This window comes from Scyliorhinus torazame, chromosome 2 (assembly GCF_047496885.1).
Source record: "Scyliorhinus torazame isolate Kashiwa2021f chromosome 2, sScyTor2.1, whole genome shotgun sequence".
Classification (NCBI taxonomy): Eukaryota; Metazoa; Chordata; class Chondrichthyes; order Carcharhiniformes; family Scyliorhinidae; genus Scyliorhinus; species Scyliorhinus torazame.
In genome coordinates, this window is record NC_092708.1 from 147,288,750 (window position 1) to 147,308,748 (window position 19,999).

Consider the following 19,999-nt stretch of genomic DNA (forward strand, 5'->3'; position numbering starts at 1 on the left):
CAGTCTTTAGATTACAGAGAGAGACTCCAATACACCTTCTGGCTGTGACTGCAGCTATCCAGCTCTGAAAATGAAACTAAAACACACCCTGCAGCAAACAACCTAAAACGAAAGTAAAAAGCTGACAGACAGCCCAGCTCCACCCACTCTCTGACATCACTGCAGTAATAAACACCCATTTCTTAAAGGTACTCTCACTACAGATACTTATACACACACCCATTTATAAACACCCATTTCTTAAAGGTACTCTCACATGACACCTTCCCCCAACTTCAAGATGGTTTCATTTTTCACCTTTTCATTATCCTTTAAGAAATGCACACAGTAAATATACTTTTTAGTTTCAAAAAACAACACACGCAAACAGGTAGAATAATATAGTCCATTTTGTTTTTGTTTTTCTTCCTCCAACTGAAATCCTTCTCGATTGACACTCTCTTTGAACAAGAAGGTCACTGCACGATTCGTCCATTTCTCTACACCTCGGCATTTCTCTTTAAAGTCAGACATTTTAGTTCAATCTGATCACAGAGCCCCTTGCAATTCTCCAACACAGGAGCATTGGTTATCACAGCTTTCATGCAGTCAAATGCCTGATGAAAGTCCGCTGTCCATTGAAATTTTTGACGTTTCTTCAGCAAGTCCATCAGTGGAGCAAGCACACTACGGGCGAGATTCTCCGACCCCCCGCCGGGTCGGAGAATCGCCGGGGGCTGGCGTGAATCCCGCACCCGCCAGTTGCTGAATTCTCCGGCACCGGAGATTCGGCGGGGGCGGGAATCGCGCCGCGCCGGTTGGCGGGCCCCCCCCCCCACACCCCCCAGCGATTCTCCGGCCTGGATGGGCCGAAGTCCCGCTGCTGGAATACCTGTTCCGCCAGCGTGGATTAAACCACCTCTCTTACCGGCGGGACAAGGCGGCGCGGGCGGGCTCCGGGGTCCTGGGGGGGGCGCGGGGCGATCTGGCCCCGGGGGGTGCCTCCACGGTGGCCTGGCCCGCGATCGGGGCCCACCGATCCGCGGGCGGGCCTGTGCCATGGGGGCACTCTTTTCCTTCCGCCTTCGCCATGGTCTCAACCATGGCGGAGGCGGAAGAGACCCCCTCCACTGCACATGCGCGGGAATGCCGTGTGCGGCCGATACCGCTCCCGCGCATGCGCCGCCCAGCAATGTCATTTCCGCGCCAGCTGGCGGGGCACCAAAGGCCTTTCCCACCAGCTGGCGGGGCGGAAATCAGTCCGGCGCGGGCCTAGCCCCTCAAGGTTAGGGCTCGGCCCCCCAAGATGCGGAGGATTCCGCACCTTTGGGGCGGCGCGATGCCGGACTGATTTGCGCCGTTTTTGGCGCCGGTCGGCGGACATCGCGCCGATTACGGAGAATTTTGCCCGACATACCTTTGCACAAATGTTTGCTCAAATCAACTCATGCCAAAAAATCGCATTATTTTCGTTTGTCTCGAGGGTATTGAAAACTCCTCAATAACTGTTGGTTTCACATCCTGTGTGACCATTCGACCCTGTCCAATTGTATGGCCAAGGAAAGTGACTTGGGCTTTTCCAAATTCACTTTTGGCTAGGTTTATCACCAAGCCCGCCTCCTGAAGTCGATCAAATAACTCCATCAGATGTTTTAACTATTCTTTCCATGTCTGGCTGAAAATTACCAGATCGTCGATGTACACCGCACAATTGGGTAAACCTGAAACGACTTTGTTAGATAACCGTTGAAATGTGGCTGGGGTGTTTTCCATGCCAAATGGCATAGCTTTGAATTGGTATATACCATCTGGAGTCACAAAAGCTGAAATCTCCTTCGTCCTTTTGGATAAAGGTACCTGCCAGTAACCTTTAAGTAAATCCAGTTTGGAAATAAAAGCTGATTGTCCCACTTTCTCAATGCAATCCTCCAAACCTGGGATAGGATAAGAGTCTGTTCTTGTAACTGCATTAACCTTTCTATAGTCCACACACAACCGTTGGGTACCGTCTGGTTTTGGTACCATCACTATGGGTGAGCTCCATTGGCTGCAACCCACTTCAATTATGCCATTTTTAAGCATACTCTCAATCTCTTCGTTTACCTGTGCCAATTTTAAAGGGTTAAGTCTGTATGGATGTTGTTTTATTGGAACAGCATTTCCCACATCTACATCATGTACAGCCATTTTAGTACTTCCCAATTTATCTCCACAAACTTGCCCACGTGATATCAGTAACTCTTTCAGGTCAGTTCGTTTTTCCTCTGGAAGGTAACTCAACAATTTATCCCAATTTTTAAGAATATCCTTATTTTCCAATTTAATTTGAGGTATGTCAAATTCACAGTCATCTGGATTTGGCTCATCACTTTGAGTTAGAATCATTAAAACCTCCTTTTTCTCTCTTTCCCTTTCAAAGTACCTTTTAAGCATATTCACATGACACACTCGGTGAGACTTCCTTCTATCTGGTGTTTTTACCACATAATTCACCTCAATTAATTTCCTTTCAATCTGATAAGGTCCACAAAACCTTACTTTTAAAGGTTCACCTACCACTGGTAACAACACTAAAACTTTATCTCCACTGGCAAAACTACGAACTTTGGATTTCTTGTCCGCCATCCGTTTCATCACATTTTTTTCCACTTTTAAATGTTGTCGAGCCAATTCACCTGCTCTATTTAATCGTTCCCTGAAATTTGACATGTAATCCAATAGTGTAATTTCCGATTTCTCACTCACCAATTTTTGCTTAATCAATTTAAATGGTCCTCTTACCTCATGGCCAAAAATTAGTTCAAAAGGACTGAATTTGGTTGACTCATTAGGTGTTCCCGAATTGCAAACAGTACGAATGGAATTCCTTTATCCCAATCCCCTGGATAATCGTGACAATAAGCCCTCAACATTGTCTTTAATGTCTGATGCCACCTTTCTAATGCTCTCTGCGGTTCTGGATGGCACGCAGTTGATTTAAATTGTTTTATTCCTAAGCTAGCCATAACTTCTTTGAATAACCTTGAGGTAAAATTTGTTCCTTGATCCAATTGTATTTCTGTGGGTAGTCCATATCTAGTAAAGCATTTAAGTAACTCCGCCACAATCTTTTTAGCTGTAATATTACGTGCTGGAATGGCCTCTGGAAACCTAGTAGACACATCTATTATAGTCAAAAGATATTGATTCCCACTTTTTTTTTAGGAATGGTCCTACGCATTCAATTAGGACCCTTGTAAAAGGTTCCTCAAATGCTGGGACTGGGTATTAAGAGCACTGGTTTTATCACTGCTTGAGGTTTCCCTATCACTTGACATGTGTGACATGATTGACAAAATTTAACTACATCTTTCTGTAGTCCAGGCCAATAAAAATGTTTCTGGATTTTAGCTTGAGTTTTCCTTATTCCCAAATGACCTCCCACTGGTACCTCATGTGCAACTCGCACCACCTCCTTTCTATACCCTACCGGCAATATTACTTGATGAACTTTTACCCACTTTTCATCCGCCTGCATATGTAAAGGTCTCCATTTTCTCATCAAGACATCCCTGTTACAGTAATAACACTCTGGTATACAGTCAGATTCCTCTTCCGTGTATGATTTCTGATACATCCGTTTTATTTCTACATCGTTTTGTTGTAACTCCGCCAATTTTCCTGAACTAAAAATATCCGTCTCATCCTCCACTTGTTCTTGTTCTTTTTCAACCATCTGATCAAAAATCGTTTCTGATAATTGCACTTCAACGTCATCTTCACTCTTTGATTTCTCCTCTTGTCTTAATCTGTGACGTTGCGACCTTGTCACTACACAATCCGGAAAAATCCCAGGATATTCGTCCTTCAACACTTCAGTTGTCTGATTTTCCACTGGCTTATCAATCACAGTAGGCATCACTCCCACCTGCTATCCAGCTATATCATTCCCCAAGATAAACTGCATTCCTGGACAAGATAGTTTCTCTATTACTCCGACTACCACTTCACCACTCTTCACTGGACTTTCCAACCTTACCTTATATAATTGAACACTACTCCTCTCACCCTGAATTCCACATGTTACCACCTTTTCTGGCAATATTCTTCCCAGACTACATAACTCCGCACCTCTTACCATTAAAGATTGACGAGCTCCCGTATCACTTAAAATTGTGACTTCTTAACCAACTCCCCCTGATACACATGAGTAAACTTTACCCACACAAGTAAATTCTTTAAAAAGATCTGGCACCTTCTTATCAATCACCTCTTGATCAGGCTGTACAATCTTTTGCACCTCCTTCACTTAACTTGGACTTTCCTTTACCACTTTAACAAACCCTACTGTCTTATCCTGTTTTACCACATCAGCCTTCCTAGTGTTTTTCTTCAACCACCAACATTGTGACTTTACATGGCCTAGTTTATTACAATGAAAACATTTGAAACTTTTAATTTCTTTTTCACCCTCCTGGATTTATTTTTTAATCTGAGGTACACTCTCCTTATTATCTCCCATCAGATCACCTTTACCTTTACCACTTGTGTATTTCTCATGTCCCCAGTTTCTATCCCTCACAAGCTGAAACTGATGTCAGAAACCAAGCTTTGATTTATGAATTAATTCATAATCATCTGCCATTTCTGCTGCTGATCTCGCAGTTTTAACCCTCTGCTCTTCCACATGAATTCTCACTGCATCAGGAATTGAATTTTTAAACTCCTCCAAAAGTATAATTTCTCTGAGAGCTTCATATGTTTGGTCTATTTTCAAAGCCCTTATCCATTTATCAAAATTACTCTGTTTGATCCTTTCAAACTCCATGTGTGTTTGACCAAATTCTTTCCCTAAATTTCTAAACCTTTGTCTGTAAGCTTCAGGCACTGGTTCATATGCACCAAAGATGGATTTTTTCACCTCCTCATACGTCCCAGATACCTCCTCCGGTAGTAATGCAAACACTTCACTAGCCCTACCTACCAGCTTTGTTTGAATCAGTAATACCCACATGTCCTGTGGCCATTTCATTTGTTTAGCTACCTTCTCAAATGAAATGAAAAAGTCTTCCACCTCCTTCTCGTCAAACCTTGGCAATGTTTGGACATATTTGAATAGATTCCCACCAAGCCTTCGACTATGACGCTCTTTCTCACTATCCTCATCACTATCCCACCAACTGTACGTTTCCCTTTACGTCTGCCAATTTTAACTGACTGTTATGTTTCATGGCCATTTTATGAAGTTCAAACTCTCTCTCGTTATCTTTTTCCCTGATCTGTATCTCCCTTTCTCTTTCTTTTTGTTCTGTGAGGGCTATTCTGTCTGTTTTCCTTTCTTCTCTCTCTTTTTCCTCTCTCTCTTTCTCCTTCTCTTTCTTTCTCCTCTTTCTCTCTTTCTCTTTCTTTTTCCTCTCTCTCTTTTTCGTATTCAAGCTGCTTTAATTCTTTCTCATGTTCCATTAGTTTCATTTTCAACTGCATTTTTGCTATTTCCAATGAGTCAAACTGTATCTCAGGCAACTTTAAATGCTTAGCTACCACCATAATTACCTCATCTTTTCGCATTTTGTCAGGTAATGTTAACTGCAATGTTTTGCCAAATCCAACAGTCTGCTTTTTGTCTCTGTCCGTAAGGTACTGTGTGTGACCGTCTCCACCCCCAAAAACTTCAGAGCCTCTTAAAGAGCCATTGCCCATAACATTCCCTATGTAAACGAAAATACCACACCTGAAAAACAACCACAATATGCTCACCCTCACTGTCTTTAAATTCACTAAGCCAATCCAATAGATAGACTTTTTTCCCCCTCGAGCCACCAAATTGTTATGGGCCAGGGTTTAGATAACCCCAAAATGTATCATGGAGTTCACCTGACCCACAACTTTTACTAGATTGTTGTATGGGGATCACACGGTCCACTCTACAGGTGTGGTAGAGCAGAAATGGAAAAGTATTTTTTAAAGCAAAACAATGTTTATTCTATGAACTCAAGCTAACCTTTTTAAAACATACAGTGAACATCTTAGCAACCATTAATTCAAATACAACCCCCAAAGAATACAACACTAAGTAATCCTTTAAGCTTTCCTTTTAACATCCATAAGACTTAAAACACCTTTTACCAGAAGCACATCTTTTAAAGTCACCACTGTTATTAGTTTTAAATCACCAGCATCGATTTACAGTCTTTAGATTACAGAGAGAGACTCTAATATATCTTCTGGCTGTGACTGCAGCTATCCTGCTCTGAAAACGAAACTAAAACACACCCTGCAGCAAACAGCCTAAAACGAAAGTCAAAGGCTGACAGACAGACCCACTCTCTGACATCACTGCAGTAATAAACACCCATTTCTTAAAGGTACTCTCACATGACAATACACTTTGGGGTTCTCTAAACCCTGGCCTATAACAACATTAGAGGCAACAAAAGTGAGACACACCACAGGTTATTATGTGGCGGATCATCATCACTGGTAGGTCGGATACAGTATATGGTACAAGAGGTTCTGACAGACCTCAGAACCTCAGAATGAGTTGTGAGGATCTATGATGCATATTAGGAGCATCAAGCAAGTCAACACAAAGAACTGAATATCCCTATGATGCTCCGTCACATCCATGGTCGAGAATAGTTTCTAACATGTTTTCTGTCAGGGTGATGACTTGTTCCTGACTACTTCTCCAAATTTCCTATCATTTGCCAGCTGAGAGGTGCATCAAATTTATCGGTGACAAATATGGTGAGCGCAATTTTCAGTCTTCTTGGTTTTCCAGAGGAGAAGTGTCAAACAGTCCCCAGTATAGTGGTAAATACTTCCAAGGCATCTGTGCAATATGGGCAGCAAACTACATTCCATTAACTCCATAGTATCCAAGGTCAAATAGGCTGACAGATAGGATAGTGTGCATGGTAAAATCATTGATTGAAAATGAAAGGATATCAGTCAAGACATTCAAATAGCAATGCTGCAACATGAGATTTACCTTGTCACTATCACATAGGATGTCATTTGTCACTCTGATAAGAGTTGTTTCAGTACTGGGATTACCATTCTTGGCAAAGATTACATTCAGAAAGCTTGTCAGGACAACTCTTCAGACTTGCCATATGATCAGATTGTTGTCAGTTAAAAAAATAGATTAGAAAGACAAGAGAAAATTATAACCACACATGAAAAAACATGCAGCTGTAGAGTTGTGTCCTCTGCACCGAGGTCAGATTGATGCACACACAAGCGAGGTTCTTTTTGAAGGTGTCAAAGGTTTCTGTTAAGCCATGATCATGTGAGGTAAAGGCGGTCTTGTTACACAGTGGGTAGCATCACTGTGTGTGAGCCAGAAGCTCTGGGTTCAAGTCCCAGGTGAAGACTTGATAGCCAAAGAAGACAGTTACAACCATTCAAACAGGTTGAGCATCAACTTGTAAATACTTCCAACATATACCAATAGCAGGTAGTAAGTGCTGAGAGATTCCTTGTATTGCTAAGAAATTGGAGCCGCCACCATCACTATCTATACAACATGCATGTAAAAGTGCCTGTTACCACAGCAAGTTGGCTTCCTTGGTGTGCTGGTTGGCTCAGCCAGTGTGGATCAATTGGTGCCAACAGCACATAATTTGATCCCCATTCTGGCTGAGGTGGATTCAAGATTGCCTCCTTGCCTTACCTGTGATACAGGTTATGGTCGCTGTGAATCAGATCTGCCTCTGGGCAAAAACCCAAGAAGAAGAGAATATGATGCTATCAACCCAAAGAGAACACCATTGAAGGGAAATAGATGTCAGTTAACGAGTTATCTAACAGCATCATAGATTACACTCTTATAGCATCAAGAAAGGGTGCACACGCTGGTGCAAGAGATTTTCAGTCCACACTAATGAGTCAAGAGAAAGAGTTGACATTCCAAATCACATCAAAGTTTAAATATTGTGAGGTCAGGTTAAGTCACTGTACATTTCAGAGAAACTTAAACAATTGTGAGAGCTAATCCATTTGTAAGTACTGTTCAGAATAATCATATTCCATTATGTACATAGCTTGTGATATGTGCAATTCCTTCTATTGAAGGAAAGGGGGATGTTGTGACATTGCTTTGTAGCTCATGTGGTTTAACATACAGAATGACACATTGCTGATTATGTAAATAGTTTAGTATGCATCATTACAGGAAGTGATGCAGCTTAACATGTGATTATAGTAGCTGGAGTAGTGTCGATCAGCAGGTAACATGTGTATGAAGAGCTTTTCTGGAATTTTATTATTCTTCAATGACAAGCCTTTTGTTTAGATAACTAATCATTGTCACAGTGTTAGATACATTTGTGTTAAGACAAAGTTAAGGGCACTCTATCTAAATGCACTCGGCATTCGCAACAAGGTAGATGATTTGAAGGTGCAAATAGAGGGTATGATTTAATTGACATTATGGAGACATGATTGCTGGGTGATCAAGACCAGAAACATGCTATCTAATGATGTTTGTCATTTAGAAAGGAGAGGCAAAAAGGAAAATGAGGTGGGGTAGCATTGTTCATAAGGTACAAGATTAGTATATTAGTGAGACAGGATCTCAGATCGAAGGAGCAAGATGCTGGATTTCCACTCTCACCAAGGTGGAGACAGTGAGGAGGCCAGAAATCCATTGACTTCAGTACTGGAAGATCACGCCAGCAGAGGTGACTGGAAGGTCCCAACTGTACAATCAGTTTGGATTGAGTTAAGAAACCCCAAGGGCAGCAAAAATTGGTAGGAGCTGTTTATATGTCATCAAGTTGTAGTGGCAAGGTTGGGCACTGTATTAATCAGGAAATTCGAGCGGTATGTAACATAGGTAATATAGTAATAATGGGCAATTTCAATTTTCATACAGACTGGATAAAACTATTTTGCACTAATGCTGAGGGGGATGAGTTCCTAGAGTGTGTACAAGATAGGTTTCTAGAGCAGCACTTTGAAGAACGAACTAGAGATCAGGCTACTTTAGATTTAGGAAAATGTAATGAGAAAGTGATAATTAATAATCTTGCTGCAAACAAGCCTTTAGGAAATAGTGATCATAACACGTTGGTATTTTACAATAAGTCTGAAAATGATATTGTTCATTCTGAAACCAGGGTCTTAAATCTGAACAAAAGAAACTATGAAGTTATGAGTGTCAAGTTGGCTATGGTGGATTGGAAAAATGCACTGAAACATTTGACAGTAGACAAGCAATGACTGGTACTTAAAAGGGTATTACATGGTCTACAACAAATCCGCATTCCTCTGAGGCAGAAAACCCCAACAGCAACTATGACAAACAAAATAAGTTAAAGATTATATTAGATAAAGGGAGGTGGCTGTAGACAATTTAGAATCCAGCAAAAGAGGACCAAGAAACTGATAAAGAAAGGTAAAAGGGAATATGAATACAAGCCAGTGAGAAAAATAAAGGCAGACTGTGAGAGATTCTTAAGGTATGTGGAAAGGAAAAGATTAGCAAGTATAAATGTGAGTCTATTACAGTGGAGACAGGAACATTTATCATGGAGAATAGGGAAATCATGGAGAAACTAAACAATTACTTTGTCTGGTTTCACAAAGGAAGGTACAGAAAATCTCCAGAAATACTAGAGAACCAAAGGCCTTATAAAAATGAGGAATGGCAAACAATTAGTATTGAAAATGAAGTAGTACCCAAAAATGTAAATGGATTGAAGATTGGTAAATTCCCTAAAGCTATTTCCCAGAGTTTGAAGGAGATGGATATGGAGATGATGAATACGTGGTGGTTAGCCTTCAAATTTTTATAGATTCTTGAAAGGTTCCTATGTAATGGGAAGTATCAAATGTAACTCGACTATTTAAGAAGGGAGGAAATAGACAATTACAGACCTTTTAGTTTGACATCAGTAGTAGGAAAAATGTTAGAATCTTTTTGAGGTAGCCTGGCCCCTTTAAGGGGTGATCCTTCGTGGGCCATGTGATCCACCCGGAGCCTATGAGGATGGAGCGTGCAAACTTGAGCATTGGCGACGAGAATAAATCATTCCGGTGGAAAGGAAAGTCGTTGACTTATGGAAGGGGGGGGGGGAAGAATGGCCTCACAGTATCCTGCAAAAAGATAAAGAACTGACTGCAGTCGAATAGCTATGCCATTATTCAGGGAAATCGATCCATTCGATTCAGAGGTTGAAAGTTGGGGCCAATATATGGAAAGGTTTTGATACTTTTTTTGCTGCCAACGGAATCACGGCGCAAGACAAGCAAAGAGTTCTATTACTCACAATTTGCAGCCCAGAAACATACAACCACATGAGAAGCCTAACAACTCCAGAGGTGCCTGACACCAAGTCCTTTGATCAATTAATGCAGCTAGTGAGACCACTACATTCCTCAATGATCCATTATTATGAAGCTCAATAAATTTAATTCAGCCATTAGAGGTCCTAGAGAAACAGTGCCTGCTTTTGCAGCCAGGTTTCAACAGATTGTTGAAACATTGTGAATTTGATCCATGCATAAGTGATATGTTATGTGACAGGTTGGTCTGCGGTATTAATAACTTGAATATTCAGAAGAAGTTTCTGGCAGAAACCAAAATATCCTTAGACAAAGCGGTGAGTTGGCTCAAGTGACTGAAAGTGCTGAACAATATGCTTTTGAATCACAAGGTGTATAAAGCTAGGTATATCAGTTATGGTGGGAAATGGTGGCAACTCAAGCTACCTGAGTAGGGTGCAGTGGAGCCCGAGAAAAGAAATAGTGATCAGCAGGCACAAGGTTTAAAGGCTTGTGGGGGAGACCATCCCCAAGACAGATGCAAATATAAGGAATTCTTTTGTTTCAGATGTAATATAAAAGGCCGTACACAAGCCAGATGCACAGTCAAATAGACTACACCTAGTTCCCTAAACAAATGTCAGCGACTCTAACGAACAACTTGAGAAAGACCTGGAAGAGAAGTCCAAAGTCTATAAAGTTCAACATGGCAAGATTAAGCAAAGCACCCCCCCCCCCATTGAAATTGACCTTATTGTTAACGGCTGTCCATTATATATGGAGATTGATACAGGTGAGGTGACCATGTTGGTAGAAGGGAAAACATTTAAGAATCTACAGGGAGGGCTGCAACCCTTGAATCTCAGCAGTACATCGGCCACCTTAACCACCTATACTGGGGAGGCACTAAAGATATTGAGACCAATGTATCTTACCAGTACCTTACCAACAGCAGTCTACTCAGCTTCCCTTAATCACAGTGAAAGGAAAAAGATCAAGCCTCATGGGGCGAGATTGGCTGAAGAAAATCAGACTAAATTGGTTAGAGATATTCAGCATCACTGAGAGAGATTTCCAGGAACTTCTGTGTAAATATAACAATATTTTTCTGAGAGAGTTGGGGTGCATCGAAGGGGTGAAGGCCAAACTCTTCATAGAACCAGAGGCAACACGAAAATTCTTTAGAGCCCAACTGGTGTCTTATGCTCTGCACCAAAAATTTGAAGTGGAGTTTAAACATCTCGAAGACCTGGGGGTGATTACTCCAGTACAATTCGCAGAGCAGACAGCACAAATAGTCCTAACCTTAAAGCCAGACTGCAGAGTGAGGATTTGCGGCAATTACAAGATGACTGTGAACAGACCTGCTAAAGTAGATGGATATCCTATTGTTAGGATGGAGGACCTATACGTAAAACTAGCAGGAGGCCTCAATTACACTAAGTTGGATCTAAGGCATACATAACAGCAGCTTGAGTTGGAGGTAGAATCAAGGAAATTCATCAACATAAACACACCCCAAAGCTTATTCAATATACAAGATTGCCCTTCGGTATTTCCCCTGCCTATGTTATATTTCAGCATATGGTGGAGATTACAGGGGATCCCAAAAGTTGTGAGTCTCTGGATGGTGCTCTAGTCATGGGATTGCACCAGAAGAGCACAGTGCCAATTTGGAAGAAATACAGGGCTGCGAAGTGAGGAAATATGTAGATCACTTGAAAAAATGGGAAACTACCGCCCCTGCAACTGGGCATGTGGACTCAGTGGTAGTTACCCGTGTACCAGCCATAGAGCCAGTGGTGATAGAACCCAGGTCTTCCTGAGGGGAATCACGTTGGTCAGCAGAAGGAGCTAAGGTAATTGCTGGTAGTGCCTCTTCTTCAGGATCGGTCAGTTTGCCTGCCCCTGATAGGCAGTCAGATGCTTCAAGCTTGAGAACCCGGTTGCAGCGTTGAGGCACTCAGCAAGAGTCCGAAAGTCCCCTGATAGATTTTCCTTCTGGATTTTGCCTAGGACGCCCTTATTGTTAATTCTGTTTGACTGTACATAGTTATATATAAAAGTTTTCCTGTGTTTTGGGGGGAGTTATAAGGGAACTTAAGTAGGGAGTTATGTGGTAGCATGGTGCCTTTAAGGGGTGATCCTTTGTGGGCCATGTGACCTGCCTGGAGTCTATGGGGATGGAACACATTAATCTGAGCCTATCAGGTGCCAGAGCACAGACCTGGATAGTGGGCTATCATCGGAGTAGGCCTGGGAGTTGAGGGAACTAGTCCTGTATTGGAGTCACATTGATCTGTAATATAAAGTTCTTCGCTTGTTTTGATTTAATACTGCCTTGTCGGATTACCTCACCCTACAACACTATTATAAAGGGTGAGACAACTGGACACTTGGATAATAATGATATAACTGGACAGAGTCCACTTGGATTTATGGAAGGGAAATCATGTTTAACAAACCTGTTTTAGATTTTTGAGGATGTTACTTGTAGCACAAGTAGAAGAGAATCAGTGGATGCAGCGTATTTGGATTTTCAGGAGGCTTTTGATAAGGTCCCGCACAGTGGTTAATGAACAAAATTAGAGCACATGGGATTAGGGGTCATATACTGGCATGAATTTAGAATTGAATAACAAACAAAAACAGAGAGTAGGAATAAACAAGGTCATTCTCAGGTTGACAGGCTGTTACTAGTTGGGTACTGCAAGGATCAGTGCTTGGGCCACAGATGTTCACAATCTATATCAATGATTTGGGCAGGGATGAAGTCGTAGTTAGAGAAAGCAGTTTGGAGCAGGGACAAGAAAAAATGACTTCAGTCTTCCCAGTACTTAATTGGGGAAATATCTGTTCATCCATGACTGGATTTTGGATTAGCAATTAGATAACTTGGCAACAGTGGGTGAGGTAGAGCTGAGTGTACACAGCATACAAGTGAAAACTAATGCTGTACTTGAAATGATGTCGCTGAAGGCAGCATGAAGATTGGAAATAGGAGGGACGGTCAGGGATAAATCCTTTTTCAAAATATATTTACCCAATTATTTTTTTTAAATTAAGGGGCAATGTAGCGTGGCCAATCCACCTAACGTGCACATCTTTGGGTTGTGGGGGTGAAATACACTAGACACGGGGAGACTGTGCAAACTCCCAGGGCTGGGATCGAATCCGGGTCCTCAGCGCCGTAGGCAACAGTGCTAACCACTACACCACCGTGCCACCCAGGGATAAATCCTTGGTGATACCAGATGTAACGTTGTGATAATGGGGAGTGAAGCATTATAAGATATACTCTAACTATAATTAAATAGTTAACAATGGAACCAGGTGAGTATAGTCCACTGCGCCATCACCCGGTTCTACCCCCACGCCCTGCCAACCCCACCACACTTGTATAGCTGGATGACAGAGGATCATTGGAGGAAGATGGTGAGAGCAACCGTGTTAAATGCTGTCACAGTCGCATAGGACGTCTGGAGCGATTCAAGAATGGAGTCTGATAAAGATAGGAACAGATTTGTACGGGGGAGGGCGGGGGTGTTAGTTGGTGGGCTGCACAACACATTCAAGTACTTCAGAGAGGAAAGGAGAGATTTGGGATCTGCCAGTGTTTTGCAAGGATGGTCAGGTTGATTTTATTTTTGAGGGGCCGATTGATAAGCACAGAAATAAATCAGAGAGGCATCTGATCTGAGGAGAGTACCATTAATGACACAAAAGCAAAATAATGCTGGAAGTCCAAAATAAAAATAAAGAATTCTGGCAATAATCAATAGATCTGGGATATGATTCAGGTCACGTAGATTCACAGATATTTTACAGTGCAGAAGGTGGTCATTCGGCCCATTGAGTCTATGCTGGTTCTCTGAAAGAGCATTCTACATAATCCCACTCCCTGTGTTATTCCCGTAACCTTGCACATTCTCTTTTCAGACAGGAAGTGTGCAGGAACGCTGCGGGGGTGGCCTGTGGAGGGGAGGAGGGGAGGAGGGGGTTCCTTCACCTGGGGGGGGGCTCTGATGGGGTCTAGCCCACGATCGGGGCCCACTGATCGGCAGGCCGACCTCTCTAAAGGATGTCCTCCTTTCCTCCGCCGCCCCGCAAGATCCATCCGCTATCTTCTTGCGGGGCAGCTTCCCGCGCGATTCTCCCAAAGGGAGACAAAGTCCCGACGCCGAAGTGAAAACTGGAGTGTTTCACTCCGGCATCGGAGCCCGCTCCCAGCCCCTATTCTCCCGCTCCCGGGGGGCTAGGAGCGGGGTCACGTATTTTATGCGCGCTGGGCCTTGGCGCCACGTAAATGACGCGGCCGGCATCACGTAAATAAAGTCACCCGCGCATGCGCGGGTTGCCATCCAGCCCGAGGCTGCCCTGCAAGAAGATAGCGGATGGATCTTGTGGGGCGGCGGAGGAACGGAGGACATCCTTTAGAGAGGTCGGCCTGCCGATCAGTGGGCCCTGATCATGGGCTAGACCCCATCAGAGCCCCCCCCCCAGGTGAAGGAACCCCCTCCTCCCCTCCACAGGCCACCCCCGCAGCGTTCCTGCACACTTCCCGCCGGCAGCGACCAGGTGTGGACGGCGCTGGCGGGAACCTGTTGTGTTGGAGCGGCCGCTCGGTCCATCCGGGCCGAAGAATAGCGGGGGTACCGAAGAATCGCCGTTGTGAGTGTCTCGGGCGATTCTCCGGCTGGCGCGGCACAGAACTCGACGGGGCCTTTCTCGTCGGTTGGGAGAATGGCGGGATGGCATCGGACCAGCGTCGCGCGATATAATGGCGCGGCCGGTGATTCTCCCAACCGACACGGTCTCAGAGAAACGCGCCCAGCATTCCGATTCCCTTTTGAATACCTCGATCAAACCTACCTCCACCACCTTCTCAGGATGTTTGTTCTAGACTTCAACCAAACACGGGGTCAAAAAATGTTGCATTGCATCACTTTTCATCACGTCAATGTTTCACATCCTTCCTCAAGTATGGTACCCAGAACTGGATGCTATATTGCAGATGAGGTATAACTGGAAAGTTGCCACTGGCTGGAAAGTTCAACAACTTTTCTTCAGATTTCCACCATTCATTCGCCTGAATATGGTCCATCTTCAATTCTTCCCTTGCTTGACATTTCTGTCTCTATTGCTGGAGATTGGCCTTTGACCAATACTCACTATAAACTGCTGACTTCCACAATTCCTTTGACTGCACTTGCTCAGAATTCATTTCCTCTAAGGACCATTCCACTCTCTCAGTTTCTCTGTTTTCATAACATCTATTTTAAAGTTGGAACCTTACATACTTACTCAACCAAGGACTACCCCCCAACACCCCACACCACCCTGCCTCCACACATCAAGGTTGTTGGGGTCATCGACCGTGACCATTCCATTTCATGCACTTTTGCTCTCACCTCTTCCCCTTCTTCCCAAAACCATAATAAGGGCCCCTTGGTCCCCACCTTCCATCTCACCAATCACCACATTCAATGGATCATCCTCTTCCATTTCATTCACTTCCAGCATGATATTCACCACCAAAGACATCTTGCCCTCTCCTTTCAGAATCCCAAAAGAACCACCCCCTCTGTGCTAGACTGGTCCATTCTCCTCAGTCACCCCCAACAACCTCTTCCTCCCCATAAAACCTTTCCATGCATGTGTTGCAGATATAAAGCTGTCCTTTAAACTCCATTCTTCTCATCGTCCTAGGCCCCAAACTCTCCTCCCAGTGATTTACTTGCACTTCTTTCAATTTAGTATGGATGTATTCTCTGTTCACAATGTTCGGAAACATTAGGGACCTTCAAGCAGCTATTGGATAGGTACATGGATTACGGTAGAATGATATAGTGTAAATTAATTTGTTCTTAAGGGCAGCACGGTAGCATTGTGGATAGCACAATTGCTTCACAGCTCCAGGGTCCCTGGTTCGATTCCGGCTTAGGTCACTGTCTGTGCGGAGTCTGCACGTCCTCCCCGTGTATGCGTGGGTTTCCTCCGGGTACTCCGGTTTCCTCCCACAGTCCAAAGATGTGCAGGTTAGGTGGATTGGCCGTGATAAATTGCCCTTAGTGCCCAAAATTGCCCTTTGTGTTGGGTGGGGTAGCTGGGTTGTGGGGATAGGGTGGAGGTGTTGACCTTGAGTAGGGTGCTCTTTCCAAGAGCCGGTGCAGACTCGATGGGCCGGGTGGCCTCCTTCTGCACTGTAAATTCTATGATAATCTATGATTAATCTAGGACAAAGGTTCGGCACAACATAGTGGGCCGAAGGGCCTGTTCTGTGCTGTATTTTTCTATGTTCTATGTTTTTTCTACGTTCTAGGGTGGAATTTTCTGGCTCTTCACACTCGCAGGATCTTCTGGTCCCACCGACAGCTGGTCCCACCGACGGCTCGCCCCACCCCGGGTTTTGCGGTAGTGAGGCAAGCATTCACCCTGTTGACAACGGCGGGACCAGAAGATCCTGCCACCAGCCACTGGTGGGCCACCTCCCACCACTGTGAGACACACCATGGAGGGGTAGGAAAATCCTTCTCCGAGTCGTCACTGTACCAGGGAGACCAAATGCAGATTACCTGACTGCTTTGTGGACAAATGTCTCTGAGCTTCTAGTTTCCTGTCATTTTTAATTCTCCACCTGGCTATAATTGAAAGCTTTCTGGCATGGCCTTGTGCAGCATTCGATGAAGATCAGAGCAAGTTTGAGGAACAGAAAGAATCTCACCTTTCAACTCGGTACTTTTCAGGCTTTTGGACTCAACAACTGAGTTCAACACGTTTCAATCTTAACTTTTGACCCACTTTCCACTCTTTTTGCTGATTTTCTTTTTACTCTCTTGTTTCTCACACACTTATTTCTCCCTTTATTTGTTTTCACATGGCAGCTGTTCATCAATCTGCAATTTTCACCTCTTCAAAACACATCTTTTGGTTCTCATTACCACTTGCTTTGGCCTCGTACCTTGAGCCCTTTTGTCATTTCACCTCAACTCTCTGCAACTCTATTACAGGCTTCCCTTTGGTTCTGTTTCCTCGCCTTCCTTTGTTATTGTGTTGGCTATCTCCAACCTGCAAAATGTTTATTATGACTACAATGCTTATTACAAAAATGGGGAGAGGAAGAAACCTTTTCAATTTAAGATTTGCCAATGACAGATTTTGAACCATCTGTGGCAGACTGATTGGCCCAGGCAATTTATTTCTATTTGCACTTCCAGGATATTTCTCACTTTGTCATTATGTTCTGCTTGCATTGTGTGGAGGTTTACAGTAGGCTGCTCTTAGTGCTGATTGATGGCGGATGAATTCTGACACAGAACATTAAATTTGATTAATCTTGGCAGTTTGAGACGTCCATACGAATTAATGCAATGTTGGTGTAACATTTATTTCATAGAATCATAGACTCCCAATAGTGCCGAAGGAGGCCATTCGGCTCATTGAGTCTGCACCGACCCTCCGAAAAGGTACTTCACCCAAGTTCACTTCCCCGCCCTATCCCATTAACCCCTTAAATTACCTTCACATCTTTTTGGACACTAAGGGGCCATTTAGCATGGCCAATCCACCTAACCTGCACATCTTTGGACTGTGGGTGGAAACCGGAGCACCCGGAGGAAACCCACACAGACACGGGGAGAAAGTGCAACCTCCACACAGAGAATGACCCAAGGCCGGAATTGAACCCAGCTCCCTGGCACTGTGCCACTCGTGTGTCTCTTGAACCTTTGATAAGCATAAAGCAACCCAAGAGATTAACATTTTGGAAAACCCTGCTTTATTGAGTAGGCAGCACATCCATTTGATGTTGATGAATCTTCCTCAGGATTTTAAGCATTGGTTTAGGTAATTACCTTGGCTCATTGGAAACTTTAGATTCATTGCGCTTTTTATTGGATAATCTTCACAAGTTATTTCTGGTCATTTATTTTTCTTAATTTTTGGTGGATGCAGTTATACTAATTGTATAATGGCTTAATTCCTGCCCTACCCAAACCATTATTTTCCTACAATTTTCATATTTCTTCTAAGTAGCTTGCTTCTAATTTGAATCATTGAGAGTGAAATTAGTCTTCATCAGCAGTATAAAATGAACTCATAGCAAATTAACAGCCTGCTTTCCTTTCTAATTATTGGAAATTTAATTTAATCGTAGTGTAAAACAGAATATTGATTTGCTCCAAACCCATTTCACCTTTCTGACAAAGAAAATTCCCATCCTGTTGCCCAAACAATTTAATAATTTGTGGTTTTTTTTGGTCTCTAAAGTCCCAAACTTGTCTTCAAGGTCCTATCATCATACAACTCAAAATCTAGCAATTCCCCAATAGTAATATAGGAATTGGAGCAGCGTTTTAAAATGTTACCTCATAATTCCGCCATTACCTTTTGATTATCTGCGTTTGGAACTTCTGATTATACATTGTTTAACTTTAGGGTGCACCTGGAAAACAAGGCAGAATCGGTGAACGTGGAGCACCAGGTCCTCCGGTAAGTGACGATATGTAGAAAATGAATGTCCAGAGCTGCCGGTGAGCATTCAATTTCACATTGTTACGTGTTTGAAATAAATAGAGCAATGAACTAAATACATTGGTGTGAACAGTAGATTGACGGTGAGTTTGTTTTTTTGTCAGGTAGGTGTCAGACCATGTTAGAAACACATCATGACATTTAAAAGGATCTCGAAGCTACGTTCACCGTTATTATTGACAAGACACAGTGCACCTATGGAACGTTGCTCTCACCTGCCAGTTATAGAATGTTTAATTCTGTCCATTGTTTGCTGTTGTCTGTAATATGTTTAGTATTGAGGGAGCACTGCCTATTAGCTTCATTAGGTTTATAATTCGCTCTAAGTTATTGCAATTCTAAGACTCTACAATACTCATTCAACCCTCACAGCATCAATTGAAGTTTCTACACAACAATCTATTTCCATGACACATCCAGAGAGCACTCTGGACAAGGACTGGTCTCCAACTTTGATCAATGAATGAGAGATGTACTAGTCCATGTGGTTATAGAGTTTGGTAATGTATAATTGTGCTGATAGTGGTCAACAATGCCTCATGGATGTCCAGTTTTCAGCTGGTGGGCATGTCCATGGTCTGTCTTACTTAGTATAGTACACTAAACAAAGGAGGATGCTTGATTTTAAGATGAGACTTTGTCATCTCAAGACAATGTAGTGGTCACTTCTAATAATTCTGCTAATGCTATTATAAATGGAAATGTCCAAGGCACCCACGTTAGCTAAGGCCCTATAGATTACTTCTTCATGTTGGTTTGCATGACACAGGCATCACCTGGTAATTATGTTTTTTAAGGATTCTGCCAACTTGACCAGTAAATGGTAGAGTGAGTTACTCTTGGTAGTCCACATTGACAATGTCCTTACTTCCCTCGGTGTTTTTAACGCTCAATTTGGAAGAGCAGTAATTTATCAATTGAGAGGGTGTAGGAAACATTAATCATGTTCTTTTAGTCTTGCAAATGTTAAATCATGAGAAGACATGAGATAACTGTTGAGGATTTCAATGACTACAATTGTTGTGTCGGCACCTTGGTATGTGTATCCTGCTAATGGTGTAGGACTATCCTGATAATGGGGTAGGACTATCCTGATAATGGTGTAGTGGTGTAGGACTATCCTGATAATGGGGTAGGACTATCCTGATAATGGTGTAGTGGTGTAGGACTATCCCGATAATGGGGTAGGGCTGTCCTGATAATGGTGTAGTGGTGTAGGACTATCCTGATAATGGGGTAG

The 19,999-nt window shown here is 43.1% G+C and overlaps 1 protein-coding gene across 1 annotated transcript in view; it reads left to right on the forward strand.

The window, feature by feature from the left end:
• LOC140406814 (uncharacterized) overlaps window positions 1–19,999 on the forward strand; it is a 249,663-nt gene that overhangs the window by 113,139 nt on the left and 116,525 nt on the right. Inside the window, exon 8 of the mRNA XM_072494717.1 lies at window positions 18,664–18,717. Coding sequence (XP_072350818.1) covers window positions 18,664–18,717 — 54 coding nt within the window. The remainder of the gene's footprint in view (window positions 1–18,663; window positions 18,718–19,999) is intronic.